Here is a 15,975-nt window from a genome sequence, read left to right on the forward strand (position 1 = left end):
TTGGAATGAAACTCCCCATACTCAGTCTTCAACGTATAAATACAGCTGAGTCTTATTAGGGCCAAGATAGCTCTGTTCTGCTCTGTTTTACTCCAGCATGATTTACGAGCAACAAAATGAAACAGAGAGAATATGCCATAACTCCCATAGGAAAAAGAGATGTGGAGACATTCTAGTTAGTGTTATTAAAGAGAGAGGGTGTTTCCTGCCTTATGTCTTTATGTGTGTCTGTGTGTTTTATACTTGATTCAGGGCTTTAGACATCATAAATCTAGCCTGTTGTAAATGAGGCACTGCAACAAGGCTTTCCTAAAACACATACTGTGTGTGTGTGTGTTTGTGCACCATAAAACACAGTGCGGTGAAGGGAGGTTATTGGTGGTTATGGCAGTGGAACAAGCCTCAGTAAGACTATAGGCAGCTGATTATTAAACAGAATGTTGTTTTTATTTGACCCAGCCTTCTTCATTTTACTGTTGGTGTCACCCCTCTGGTGTAGAAGGGGGAGATGTTGAGGGACGGAAAACAAGCTTGTGTGTGTGTGTGTGTATACGTGTGTCTGTGTGTGCACACATTTGTGTATGTATGAGTGTTCACACGGTGTGTGTGTGTGTGTGTGCTGTCTGTGTTCTTGTGCGTCCTGTGTGTGTGTGTGTGTGGTGCGCTCTGTGTGTGCATGTATGTGTTTGGTGTCTAATCAAATCAAAATCAAATTTTATTTTTCACATGCTTCGTAAACAACAGGTATAGACTAACAGTGAAAAGCTTACTTACGGGCCCTTCCCAACAATGCAGAGTACCGAGTCGATGTGCAGGGGTATGAGGTAATTGAGGTAGATATGTACATATAATGTATGTAGGGGTAAAGTGACTAGGCAACAGGATAGATAATAAAGAGTAGCAGCAGTGTATGTGATGAGTCAATGAAGATAGTCCAGGTAGCTATTTGGTTAGCTATTTATGGCTTGGGGGTAGAAGCTGTTCAGGGTCCTGTTGGTTCCAGACTTGGTGCATCGGTACTGCTTGCCATGCGGTAGCAGAGAGAACAGTCTGTGACTTGGGTAGCTGGAGTCTTTGACCATTTTTAGGGCCTTCCTCTGACACGGCCTGGTATAGAGGTCTTGGATAGCAGGTACTTCGGCCCCAGTGATGTACTGGGCCGTACGCAATACCCTCTGTAGCGCCTTGCGGTCGGATGCCAAGCAGTTGCCATACCAAGCGGTGAAGCAGCCAGTCAAGATGCTCTCAATGGTGCAGCTGTAAAACTGTTTGAGGATCTGAGAGCCCATGCCAAATCTTTTCAGCCTCCTGAGGGGGAAGAGGCGTTGCCGTGCCTTCTTCACAACTGTGTTTTGATGTGTGTGGACCATGTTAATTCCTTAATGATGTGGGCACCGAGGAATATCAAGCTCTCGACCCGCTCTACTACAGCCCCGTCAATGTGAATGGGGGAGTGCTCGGCCCTCCGTTTCCTGGTCCACAATCAGCTCACTGCCCTCCTCTCTATAGGCGGTCTAATCATCATCGGTGATCAGGCCTACCACTGTCGTGTCATCAGCAAACGTAATGTTGGTGTTGGAGTCGTGCGTGGCCACGCAGTCGTGTGTGAACAGGGAGTACAGGAGGGGACTAAGTACGCACCCCTGAGGGGCCCCCGTGTTGAGGGTCAGCGTGGCAGATGTGTTGTTGCCTACCCTCACCACCTGGGGGCGGCCCATCAGGAAGTCCAGCATCCAGTTGCAGAGGGACGTGTTCAGTCCCAGTGTCCTGAGCTCAGTGATGTGCTTGGACAGATTGCGTCATCTGTGTATCTGTTGGGGCGGTATGTGTAATTGGAGTGGGTCCAAGGTGTTTGGGATGATGGTGTTGATGTGAGCCATGATCAGCCTTTCAAAGTATTTCACGGCTACAGATGTGAGTGCTTCGGGGCGATAGTCATTTAGACAGTTTACCTTGGCGGTCTTGGTGATGGTGGTCTGCTTGAAACATGTAAGTATTACAGATTGGGTCAGGGAGAGGTTGAAAATATCAGTGAAGACACTTGCCAGCTGGTCAGAGCATGCTTTGTGTATGCGTCCTGTAATCCGTCTGTGTGTGTGTGCTTGTGCGTCCTACGTGTGTGCGTGGTGCACTGTGTGTCTGCCTGCGTACATCTGTGTGTGTGTGTGTCTGTGTTGGCTAGCCGTGTTACAACACGACAGAGACATAGAAGACAGAGGAGATCAATGCGTTAGCCTGAGGGCTCCTAGCAGAAGAAGTTAATTAAAGGAAGCGAACAGAACACAACTCTGTTCTAAATGAATAATTAGAGGGCTTTCTGTGTGACTGACTGAACCAGGGAACAAAGGAGAGAAAATGAAAATGAGTGTGCACGTACACACCATAGACATTAAAACCAGTTGATAGTAATCACCTATGTATTCCTATGGAAAACTCCCGATGGCGCATGAAGCCGGAAGTATTTGAATTTGAAGTGCGCCATATTGCTGAATGGGGCTGAATGGCACCAAAAAATCGCTAATGATTGTGGTGAAAGTGGCCGTAACTAGCAAAGGATCATGGTCGATGTAGTCGTTTTCATCCTGCCTGAGAGAGTCAACCTTAATGTCTATGGCATGAGGTCGCGACCCTCCTCATAGCCTGCCGGCCCATGATTGGTCTGTGTCAGCACGTGGTCCTGTGTGACGACAAATGTAGTAGTCAGAATTGATCACTATTTAATGAAATGTCTCGATTTGTAGCGAACATTATAACAATTCACCGTGGGGATTGAGCATAATAAACACATTTTAGAGCCCAAAACAGCCATCGAAATTTTTTTTGGGGTATGTTCTGGTGATCGTAATTTACATTGGCTTTCTAGAGCAGACCAGGGCTTTTAGCACCGCTAGGTTGCCAGGCAGTAGCCAACCAGCAGAGTTTGTGACATCACGCTCCAGACCGGACACTGGGGGCCTGGTACACACATAGAGAGCAAGTAAGCATGCACATACACTGCGCAAGTACACACACAAACACACACACACACTGCGCTATGTGTCCTGGGGAGATAGGCTTATATTCCATTGGCGGATCCGATGGCAGGACAGTTGGGAACTTGGGAGATGAAAAGCATGGCTTTCCTAAATGTCTGTCTGCCCCTGTGGGGTTCTTTCAGAAGCGCTTGAATGATTTATTATTTCTGATTTTATTAGGATCCCCATTAGCCGATGCCAATGGCGACAGCTAGTCTTCCTGCAGTCTGACACATAATGGACCCCAGGAAGACTAGCTCTTCAATTCATCATTATCCTCTTTCAAAGTGAACAACGTGTCATTAGTGATTTTAATAACTTTGACAGCAGGTTGCTTTAACTACTGTTTAGACCACAGGGAAGTTCTCATATGGCATGGTGTGTGTTTGTGGGTGTGTGTGTTCCAATCTGTGTAGAATAGCATGTGAAAAGATGTCTGTCAAGTCAGAGGGTTCAGACTATCTTCAAGAAATTAGGATGATTCTTATCTCTTCAATATTCTTTGAAGGGCTCTTCCCATTTGGCCCAAGGATAAGATAATGTGAGCCAGAAGATATCGAGGGTGACATGTCTTTAACCGAAAAAGCAGACAACAGAATGCCATTCTTGACTGTCTCATTCCCATAGGACATCTGGCCCTCTTGGCCTGGACATTCCCTAACTTAGTCTTTACTGACATTTTCAATGGGAGTGTTTGTGTGTGTGACTCAGTACCCTGTAATAGAGGACGTAACCCCCATTTTCCTCCTCTCAGGTCATACATAAACCGGTCGAGGGGGCAGAACATGGCAAGTCTCAGCACAGGATGTGTTCTCTGTCTAGGTTCTGTCCCAGTTCACATATTTTGATTTTTCCGACTGAACTATTGCCCTCACCGGGTCCTAATTTACAACTGAACTCTTCTGTGTGGTTTGAGTCCTAATTCACAATAATAAATTACTCACAGAGCAGGTTCATTTATCAAAGAGGATAATATGGTTCCTCTATATACACTGTATATAAGCTACAGTTTCCCATACAAGCTATCTCATATCCCATTCAAGCTCTCCCATATAAGCTATCCCATATCCCATATAAACTATCCGATATCCCATACAAGCTATCCCATACAAGCTATCCCATAGCCTACATGCAGTTTGCTTGGACTTGGCTTTGCTCTGATGATTCCTATGTAAGAGGGTCACCATGTTACAGTATTTCTCTTCTCTTGTTTCTCCAGACGAAGGTTTGATAACAAGCGTCTATTTGTTCCTATTAACGGCCAGTCTGTATAACTACCTCTCCTTGAAATCCAATCCATTTAATTCCCTAATGGCAATGGCCCTATTTAGACCATGTAACTGAGAGAAAGACAGAAAGGGAGAGAGAGAGAAATGCTAATCTATCAAGTGATTCTCTCTCTCTGTCCTCTCCTCTCCCCCCCCTAGGGATACGGAAAGCCAGTTTGTACCTGTGTGCAGGCATTTCCCCCCAGGGGTCATGTGGGCGGAGTTGTGAGAGGTCAGGGGTCATTGAGACCCAACAAAGAGTTTACTCATTGGAGAGGGGTCTGGAACAGACAGGTGAGAGGGGCTGCTTCTACTGACAGACAGGCGTCAGGGCTGAGACAGAGATTAGTCACACAGACACATTCACACACAGGCATGTACGCACACAGACACACACACTCTTGCTCGCACGCACGCACATGTGTGTCAGAGTAAGTGGCTGTGTGTGTGTGTGTGTGTGTGAGGGGGTGGAGAGGATGAGACCACCTACTGTAGACGTTCATCTGTCTCTAACAGGAATGACCGTGATGAGAAGGACGCTCACAATAACACAACTTGAAAGTCTCTCTGGTTTAAACAACAAACTCTACCAGGTATGTCTGTGTGTGTTGAAAACATACTACCATTATGAGATGATAATAAGACATTATAAGGGGCTTACAATGCACTATAACTGCATCATAATGCATTATACCTGCAGGCTTTAAAATATGTTTTTCCCATATTCTCTGTAGTAGATGCCCTAGGAAAAACAAACAATCAGATGACCACAGGTGCATTAAATCATCTATCTGTGGGGAGGGGATGCATAGAGAGCTCCTTAAGCCACTGAGCCGCCCACGTCTCACTTTCGCCCCCACAATGGCGCCATTGAGCTGCCGGAACAATGGTGCCTGTGCTTTCCTGGGCCTGGAATGGCTGGTCAGTTACACTAAGGGCCTGAATGGAGGGAGCGTTCTCAGTCTCAGGTGTCCTATGTGAACAGTCTCACTCCTACTGAGGGGAGATGAGCTGATATGACTTTGACTCTATCCTGAACTGTTTAACTCTCCAGCTCCGGGGTGAAGTTTCCCCTAGCACCCAAGTACAGATCTAGGATCAGCTTTCCCTCACTCAATCCTAACCTTAACCATTAGTGGGGGAAAACTGACCCCAGATCAGCATCTAGGGGCAACTTCACCCTACACCAACTCTGCAGGTGCAGCAAGATGGCAACTGATTAAAAAGTGGGTTGTTTTTACCTACCTGGGTTGTTTTTACTCTGGTTAAGAGAAAAGGATTCAAATGTAAAATATAATACAGTGGGACACTGACCACATGACATGACCAGAAACAAACTCCAGGCACTAATGATATATTACAACCAATGGATCATATAATATCTCATCATAACCTTTTCCCTTATAGTAACTAACTGTAAGTCGCTCTGGATAAGAGCGTCTGCTAAATGACTAAAATGTAAAATGTAAATAGTATAATAAAACAGAAAATATATAGCGTAATAATAAATCAATGGACCATCTCATAAAAACGTCAGACAGATAGCGTGGTAATGATGTTTTGTAAGTATTTCTGATAACAGAATCAGTGATCACACTTTGAAGTGCACCAGGCAGCTTTAGACTTTACCCCTATCCTCCCAAATCAATCACTACTAACACCCTTCAGCGACTGTCTTTACTTCGAACTTCAATGCACAGAGCAAACATTTACATTAGCATATTCTCTTTCTGATGAAGGCCTATGTGTAGACCAAAACGAATGAAGCATCACTGTACGTTTTTTAAAACTTGATTTATAATACACATTTATTTTTAGAATGGAGAGTGATTGTGTTGCACCTCACCTTCTTATACACATTTCAGGTTCAACAGGAAAAGGTAGCTTGAAGTTTTACCTCTCTCCTCTATTCAATCACAGATAACATCTTTGAGGGACTTGCCTTTGAACTTCACCAGGCAAGTTCATTACGATATCCTCTAATGATATGCTTGACATGTCAACTGCACTAAAGAAAAATATATAGGCCTTTTAGCATATTGGCTATTTTCCACCGTTCAATTGTCACTGGGTTGAATAATATGCATGTTTATGAAGTGTATATATGAGTCGTGGGATTACCCCTTCTTTGAACTGAAAATGTAAACATCCTGTAAAGAACAAATTGTAGTGTTGAGTGCAGCAGAGAAAACTGAGAGGGTGTATCTGAAGATTGGAATGCACAGTAGTGACACAGTGCCTGTTTTTCCTGATCATAAGGCTGGTTGTTGAGAGATGAGCTCTTCGCTTCGCTCACTTGAAAGTCTCAAAGTCTCTTTGTTTTTTAGAGAACGCTCCAGGACTACAGTGTGTGTGTTTGTGTTTGTGCGTGTGTGTGTGTGTGCGCGCGTGCATGTTTCAGAGAAGACTCCAGGACTGCAGTTCCTGGAGCCCTCCCACTGACAGTGCCAGACAACTCTTCGATCTGTGTCACTTTCAGCCCGATGGAAGAGAGAGAGTGGTGGGGTGACTTCAACAAGTAAATGCACAAATGCTTTGTTTGTAAATTATGTCTGAGTGTTGGAGTATGCCCCTGGCTATCTGTATTTTTTTTTTAAATCAAGAACATTGGGATATATTTTTTGCTTAATATAAGCAATTTGAAATTATTTATACTTTTACTTTTACTTTTGATACTTAAGTATATTTTTGCAGTTACATTTACTTTTGATACTTAAGTATATTTAAAACCAAATACATTTAGACTTTTACTCAAGTAGTATTTTACCAGGTGACTTTCACTTTTACTTGAGTCATTTTCTATTAAGGTATCTTTACTTCTACTCAAGTATGACAATTGGGTACTTTTTCCACCACTGAGTGTTTTATAACTACAAAATGTTTGTGAAAAACACACCTGCAAAAGGGTGAAAGGTCACAACAGACTCAAGCTAGTGGGACAGGAATGTTTCTGCTATATGCTACTATGAGGATAGGCCTACAGCTTTTTTGCCACGAAGGGTTCCCTTGGCCCAGGCCTGGCTCAGGGCAGAGTGGGCTTGGCCCTGCTGTAAGTTTGGCTGTGGGGGGTTACAGTGATTTATCTGGTACATTCCCCACACCTCATTAACCACTGGTGATCTCTCACAGAACACCATTACACCCCATTCTTCCCTTCCTCCTCTTCCCTAACCCTCCCAGCCAGCCCCAAGAATGTAGTAGGCAGGAGGGGACAGGGAGAGAGAGAGAGACTGAGCCCACTACTCCTCTATGTGACTCAAGCCCACTCCTCTCAGTCTTCAGCTGTCCTCTCAGCCTCTGGAGGCCAAATGGCTAAAGGATCCATCAACCCATCCAACAATGCGTGGCCTGCTGAAAAGGCAGAGTGTGTGTGTGTGTGTTAGTGTGTGTGTGTACTTTAGGTGTACGTCTCTCTGTCTGTCTCTCTCTCTTTCTCTCCCTCCACCTCTCTCTTTCTCTCTCTTTCGACTGACCTATTTCACACAAGTGTCCAAATATCCATGAGCGTCTGGACCAGAGCGATCCCCTGCCCTTTGTGTCAGAGTGGAGCAGTCCGACCCACCCATCCATCCACCCATTCCCCTGGCTGGACTAAGAGCTAAGCTGATTAGTTATCTCAGGGAAATTGAGGCCACCCTTTGTTGCAGTGCAGATGGGCTGCTGGGTCACCATAGTGCTCCCTGTCTCCATGCATTTTTTTGTCTGCTGTCTTCGTCTGGACTGGTGCAGCCTGCCTGCCCTGTAACCTACCCCTGTGCTGTGTGTGTTCCACTTCTTCTGTCTGCTTTGAGCATTGCCCATATCGAATGCAGCTCTACACGCATCCTTCCTCCTCCCCTTTCTGCCCTGACATTATAGATAGATAGACACACTGTATTTCTGAATAGAGAGAAAATTGAGATAGAGAAAGGAAGGGCCCGGAGCAAGGCATCTACAATGAAGACAGATGAAAACATGCCTGTTCTGTCTTGAGGAGACAGTTCTGCCTCAAGGGCAGCGAGCGAGAAGAGAAGTGCGTTCTAGAACACGAAACCAAACCAGTCGCCTCATCTTATTGTGAAACCACAGTCGCTACGTGGTGCTGCCTGCCTTCACCTCCAGCCATGCCCTTTCTCCATGTGTTCTTCTGCATCTAAAATGCAGCTGCCAAGTGAAAGAAAGAACACACTTTCTGTCAGTGTCTTGTCTCACAAGATCATGAGAAACAACAAGAGCCTCAGAGCTCCTGTGGTGTTTCGGAAAGGGATCTGGCTCGTCTGTGTTTTCTTTTGTCTGTTTCGGTGGTCTGTCTGTGTTTTGGTTGGTCTGCATGTGGTCTGTCTGTGTTTTGGTTGGTCTGCATGTGACTTGTTTTGGTAATCAGTAGCTGTGTTGGAGGGGAGAGGTTTCTCCTCTCCTAGGCAATCAGCAATTAGTACAGGGAGGTGTGTTTTTCACTTCTGCAATTAGCAATTAGTGTTAGTACTTGAGTCTCCCCTGGTTTCTCAGTGGTGGTCTAGTCTGCAAAACAAATACCGTTGCCGAAACAAAGACGGTTCTGCCGAGTTGTTCTGCGGAGTTGTTCTGCGGAGTTGTTAGAGGAAAGAACGAGGAAGGCTCCACACCACTCTCTCCCTTGAGTATCTTACCTGGTTATTTTCTGATGATCTCTTTTTGCTCTTTTGTAGCTTTGGCAACTATATGTGTGTTTTCTATACCTGTTCACTCCTCTCCCTGTAGGCTTTACAGACGCTCCCCACCCCTTGGCTCCAACCCTTCTAATTTAGTGTACCCTGCGCGCACAACCCATGTGAAATTCCGGGTCTCTGGCAACATTTGGCGCTGCCGATCTGCGGTCAAGAACACCAAGTTCATCTCAGCCTATGCTGCAGAGACATCCAGAGAACACTGCTACTACAGCTGTTTTCTCTTCATCTGACTATGTTTTCTCTCATATTCCAAGAGTATCTGGTTGTCGCGGTGGTGGCACAGGGCTACTCATTTCTCCTAACTGGAGATTTTCTATTTTCTCCCTCTCTCACCTGTCCATCTCCTCATTTGAATTCCATGCTGTCACTGTCACTTGTCCACTCAAGCTTAACATTGTTGTCACCTATCGCTCACCAGGTGCTCTCGGAGAGTTCCTCAATGATCTTGACACCTTGATAAACTCATTTCCTGATGATGGCTCACTGTTCTTCGTACTTGGTGACTTCAACCTCCCGACGTCTGGCTTCAATTAATTTCTTTCCAACTCTCTTTCCCCTCCTAGCCTCTTTTGACCTCACCCTTTCCCAATTCCCTCCAACTCACAAGGCATGCAATACGCTTGACCTCATCTTTGCTAGAGGCTAATAAAGGTTCTTTGCCTACTAAACTCATCTGTCCCTTCTGCTAAATCCTTCTCCCTCCAGTCTCCTGATTCTGCCTCTTCGACCCTACTCTCCTCCCTTTCCGCAACCTATGACTTGCACTATCCCTTCTCCTCCCGGCTAACTCGGCCCTCCACTCCTGCTCTGTGGATGAGTGACTCATTGTGAGCTTACAGAACAGGGCTGTGGGCAGCTGAGCAAAAATGGAGGAAAACTAAACTTCCGGAGGACCTAACATCCTTTCACTCCCTCCTCTCTACCTTCTCTTCCTCTGTATCCACTGCTAAAGCCACTTTCTATCACTCTAAATGTCTAGCTTCTGCCTCGAACCCTAGGAAACTATTTTCCACCTTCTCCTCGCTCCTTATTCCTCCACCCACTCCCCCTCCGCGGACGACTTTCTCAACCACTTTGAAAAGAAGCGTGATGACATCCGCTCCTCATTCACTTAGCCTATGGAGTCCACTGGTCCCACTCACACAGAACTACCCTACGCCTTGACCTCTTTCTCCCCTCTCTCTCCAGATAACATCCTGTAACTAGTGAGGTCTGGCCGCCCGACAACCTGCCCGCTCGACCCCATCCCCTCCTCTCTTTCCAGACCATCACTGGAGACCTTCTCACTTCCCTCATCAACTCATCCCTGACCACTGGCTGCGTCCCCTCTGACTTCAAAATGTTCAGAGTCGCTCCCCACCTCAACAAACCAACACTTGACTTATCTGACGTCAAAAACTATAGACCTGCCTCCCTTCTTTCTTTTCTTTCCAAAACACTTGAGCGCGCTGTCTCTGATCAACTCTCTCGTTATCTCTCTCAGAACGATCTTCTTGACCCTAACCAGTCAGGCTTCAAGACGGGTCACTCAACCGAGACTGCTCTCCTATGTGTCACGGAGGCTCTCCGCACTTCCAAAGCTGACTCTCTCTCCTCTGTTCTCATCCTTCTAGATATATCTGCTGCCTTCGACAGTGAACCATCAGATCCTCCTCTCCACCCTCTCAGGGTTGGGCGTCTCAGGCTCTGCACACTCTTCGATTGCATCCTACCTGGCAGGCCGCTTCTACCAGGTGACATGGAGAGGATCTGTGTCTGCACCACATACTCTCACTACTGGTGTCCCCCAGGGCTCGGTTCTAGGTCCTCTCCTCTTCTCTCTATACACTAAGTCACTCGGCTCCATCATATCCTCACATGGTCTCTCCTATCATTGCTATGCGGATGACACTCAACTACTTTTCTCCTTCCCCCCCTTCTGACACCCAGGTGGCGACACGCATCTCTGCGTACCTTTGATGTTGGCCCACAACATCAAGCTCAACCTTGACAAGACTGAGCTGCTCTTCCTCCCGGGGAAGGCCTGCCCACTCAAAGGCCTCTCCATTACAGTGGACAACTCCAGTGTCGCCCTCCCAGAGTGCAAAGAACCTTGGCATGTCCTGGGCAACACCCTGTCGTTCTCTGCAAACATCAAAGCAGTGACTCGCTCCTGCATGTACATGCTCTACAACATCCGTAGAGTACGACCCTACTTCACACAGGAAGCGACGCAGGTCCTAATCCAGACACTTGTCATCTCCCGTCTGGACTACTGCAACTCGCTGTTGGCAGGGCTCCCCGCTTGTGCATCAAACCCCTGCAACTTATCCATAACGCTGCAGTCCGCCTGATTTTCAACCTTCCCAAGTTATCCCATGTCACCCTGCTACTCCGCACACTCCGCTGGCTTCCAGTCGAAGCTCGCATCCACTACAAGATGGTGCTTGCCTACGGAGCAGCAAGAGGAACTGCCCCTCCCTACCTTCAGGCTATGCTCAAACCCTACACTCCAACCCGAGCACTCCGTTCTGCCACCTCTGCTCTTGGCCCTCCCACCCCTACAGGAGGGCAGCTCCCGCTTAGCCCTGTCCAAGCTCTTCTCTGTCCTGGCACCCAAATGGTGGAACCAACTTCCCCCTGAAGCTAGGACAGCAGAGTCCCTGCCCATCTTCCGAAAGCACCTGAAACCCTACCTCTTCAACAAGTATCTTAAATAATCTCCCTCCTCACCTCGACCCCCACCCTTAAAAAAAATAAAATAAAGCTGATCGCTACTTTATTGAGGAAAAGTGTACTTTCTATGTCCCACCTAGCTATCTTAAGATGAATGGACTAACTGGATAAGAGCATCTGCTGTTTTGTCTGTGTTTTGGTTGGTCTGCATGTGTTTTCGTGTGGCCATTCACTGAGGCTCTGTCTGTATCTGCCAGGATTGGTCAGTAAGTCGTCCCACTATGCCCTGTCATCTAGGGTCACGCCAGCCTGGCGAGGTAGTGGCCAGTGGCTCCACCTTGTTAGTGTTGTGTCCAGGCTGGTCGCATGAGGTCAATAAAATTAGGGAAGAACTCTGCTTGTATTATTCTTAAGTTGTTGGTTGTGTAAGTCTGAAATAGGCATTGGTACTGTAAGAGTGTGGACCTTCATACGAGGTCAGACAGGCCTGTCAAGATGTATTATGTGACATTTGTTTACCCTGGCAGTGCCAAATGACATTAGTTATAAGTTAAGTTATGTACCGAGTGGGTCCCTCAGGTCCTCTGGCACTGGCCTTTTAACTATCTCAAAGCCTAGGACCAAGAGGCAGCCTTTATATAATATACCCCCAGCCTCTGGAATAGCCTGCCAGAGAACCTGAGGGGGGCCGAAAGTGTGGACATATTTATACTGAATAAAAATATAAATGCAACATGCAACAATTTCAAAGATTTTACTGAGTTAGTTCATAGAAGGACATCAGAAATAAATTCATAATCTATGGATTTCACATGACTGGGCAGGGGCGCAGCCATGGGTGGGCCTGGGAGGGCGTAGGCCCTCCCACTTGGGAGCCAGGCCCAGTCAATCAGAATCTGTTTTTCCCCACAAGGGCTTTATTAAAGACAGAAATACTCCTCAGCACCCCCCATCCTCAGATGATCCCGCAGGTGAAGAAGCCAGATGTGGAGGTCCTGGGCTGGCATGGTTACACGTGGTCTACGGTTGTGAGGCCGGTTGGATGTACTGCCAAATTCTCTAAAATGACGTTGGAAGCAGCTTATGGCAGATATTCAATTCTCTGGCAACAGCTGCTGGACATTCCTGCAGTCAGCATGCCAATTGCACGCTCCCTCAACTTGAGACATCTGTGGCATTGTGTTGTGTGACCTTTAATTGTCCCCAGCACCAGGTGCACCTGTGTAATGATCATGCTGTTTAATCAGCTTCTTGATATGCCACACCTTACAGGTGGATGGATTGTCTTCGCAAAGGAGAAATGCTCACTAACAGGGATGTAAACAAATGTGTTCACAAAATTTGAGAGAAATAAGCTTTCTGTGCATATGGAACATTTCTGGGATCTTTTATTTCAGCTCATGAAACATGGAACCAACACCTTACATCTTGCGTTTATATTTTTGTTCAGTATAAAAGACATCTTAAAACACACCTTTTTAGGTTTGTTTTTCCTTATGGTGCTTTTTTAGTTTTTTAAAGTTTTTTTATCCTCTTATGTTTGTTTAGTAAATATCTCAATGTTTTTATTTTTATTTTCATTTGATTTATTTTTATTTTTTGTGAAGCACATTGTGTTGCATTCCATGTCTGAAATGTGCTGTTTAAATAATGCATGATTTGATTTGATAATGTGGTTTAAGTTAGAAACATGAAGAATGGGAGTGTTTTCAGCCCAGAGCACTGACACACATCACAGTCTATTCTAGTAGCACTGACTGTGTGTTCAGGTCATCTCCAGTCTGTAATTCAGTTGACTAGTTGATGAATTCGACCCAGTCTCTACCTCTCTCTCCCTGTCCCTCCCAGCAATCAGGTAATACCACAGCAGTTCATTCTGGGATTACAGACAGAGACAGACACCTCTACCAGGTATGTGCCAAGCCAGTAGAGAACATGTACAGAGGCAACAACACACACACACACACACTTCTCTGCTGAGCTGACTGACAGCTAATGAGATAGTTGGCGCGCTGACATTAATGTACACACACACTCACACTGGGATACAAACGGAGACAAACACATGCAAAGACATACAGACGTGTTAACACAAACATGTATACACGCACAAATCACATGCACGCACAGTAACGAACCCACATCCGGTAAATAGGGAAACACACACAGTATGACTGAATGACTGACTGACGGTTCATATCGAACAGGCAGGCCCGGACACAGCAGGGCTGGTGATGAAAGGCAATTAGGCACATTCTTCAGGATGATATAGCTCAGTAAAAAGCTCAGACTACCTATAAACATTTTCATAACTACTGTATCTCTCCGTCCAAACGAGAGACCGGGAGATGAACAGATGATCATGCAAATGGTACAGGGCCTCCGGGCTTCAGGTCAGCCAGGGTGTTACACAGGAACACAGGGCGTTGACTTCATGATTCTGATACACAGACACACACAAAAGTTCAGGCACCAATGCACACAGACACAAACACGCGCACACACAAGCGTGCACACGCACAGAAGAAGACACACACACACACACACACAGCCACTTACTCTGACAGTTGGGGATGTCACAGTATCTCCAGTAGATTCTATCTTCATGGTCAGCGATGTAACACCACGGCTGGACGTCACCATCAGGGTTCCTGGGAGGAGGGATGAAGAGAGAGAAGCGAGAAGGAGGGGAAATAAGTGGGAGAAAACACAAATAAAAAAGTGGTTATCGACCAAAAACTGGAGACCGAATATTGAATAAAATATCTGAGAGCTGCCTGCCGTGCGGGAGAGTCGTTTTTTGAAATTGGGTCTGTTTGTGGTGCCAATTATCCTGTCCCTACTGCAGCACCCCCACTAGACGCTAGCTAGCCGCTTTGCTCTGTTTGTTATGTTAGCCTGTGTTCTGGTCCTCGGTGGCCTGACCATGCATGTCCAGCAGACCCCGGCCTAGACAGAGGGCTCTTAGACAGGCAGACAGGGGCCTAAAGGAACGTGGGGTCTTTGTTCTGGTTGAGACAGACCTGTCCTGGGGCGAGCAGGGAGCAGGGCCTTTTGTCTGAAGGGGCCACGTTCCTTTGAACCTCCACTCTGCACTTTTAACCCTTCAAACCTGACAGCTTGGCCTCCTTTGGCCCCCGTGGCACTTTGGCTGTTTTGGTTTCCCTGTCGGGAAGAGAAGGAGAACATACACACATCCAGACAGGGGCTTTGAGTAGGTGCTGGTTTCTGTGAACTGTCTATACTGTCTGTGTGCGTTGTTCACTTAATTGTCCTACTTCACTTACCCTTTATAATGGGTTTAATGAAGAGTTTGAAAAGGGTTTATAAGAAGGTTATAAACTGTTAATTACATAATAAATAGCTACATATACACCCTTTGGAGCACATATCCCAGCATGTGGAATAGGCTTGGGCGGTATCCAGATTGTCAAACCTTCGTACCGACCTTGTGCCATATTGGGATATTCGGTAATACTGGCACTGAACACAAGGGGCGCTATTTTCAAACCCCATTGATGCTCTGTAATCCGAAGGTTAGCAATGCTAACAAGTACATCTAAAATCCCATAGAGAAGGCTAACTAAATGCTAACTAAATGCTAACGAGCACATTGCCAACATTTTATACAGTGTCTATACAGGACAGACATCCCAGCTCAAAGTTATTCAAGTAACTCCAAAATGCCACTCACAGTTTGCTGCATGCACAAAACAAATATTAGACAGCAAGGCTCTTGATCCAGGAGGTGATTCTCTGCTGTTACCAAGCGAAGCTTGATTTTGGAAGAAGCTAACCACTTAGCTGAATAGCTAACTAGATACTAAATTAGCAAACCAAATGCTGACTGCAGAGCATTTAGCACATTTTAGACATTTAACTTAATAGTTATAAGATATCTAGCTGGCAAACATTAAGTTCTGTAACTAGATTACCTGGCGAATGCTGCACAACATAAGTGACTCAGAAGGCTTCGGTCTCTCGTCTTTGTGTGCTTGTAAACAAACACCAAGTGACTGGTGACTACTGGTAAGTTTCATAATGAAATATTATGTGACAGGTGAAATGAAGAACGGAATCTTCTTTATCTCCTAAAGTATTGCACAAGTTGACTGCAGGTATTTACATAAAAAGTAGCTACAAATATTCAAATTAATAAAATAAAAAGAATCAATGAAATCGTTTCAACAACATTGACGGTATTGAAAAACCATCCTGTGGCTATTTCCAAATACCCCAGTATACGGTATATATGGCATACCGCCAAAGCCTAGTGTGGAACCTTTTTTTCACTAAGGTGCACAGGGCAACAAAAAACCCATCCTAGGTCAATGGAGGAAGGATCTTATT

At 45.8% G+C, this 15,975-nt stretch overlaps 1 protein-coding gene across 1 annotated transcript in view; it reads right to left on the bottom strand.

Moving 5' to 3' along the window:
* Window positions 1-15,975, bottom strand: part of LOC311141334 (kremen protein 1-like) — a 105,743-nt gene that overhangs the window by 41,203 nt on the left and 48,565 nt on the right. Inside the window, exon 3 of the mRNA XM_084176628.1 lies at window positions 14,185-14,276. Coding sequence (XP_084032754.1) covers window positions 14,185-14,276 — 92 coding nt within the window. The remainder of the gene's footprint in view (window positions 1-14,184; window positions 14,277-15,975) is intronic.

The sequence above is a fragment of the Coregonus lavaretus genome, assembly GCF_964263955.1.
Source record: "Coregonus lavaretus genome assembly, chromosome: 14".
NCBI lineage: Eukaryota > Metazoa > Chordata > Actinopteri > Salmoniformes > Salmonidae > Coregonus > Coregonus lavaretus.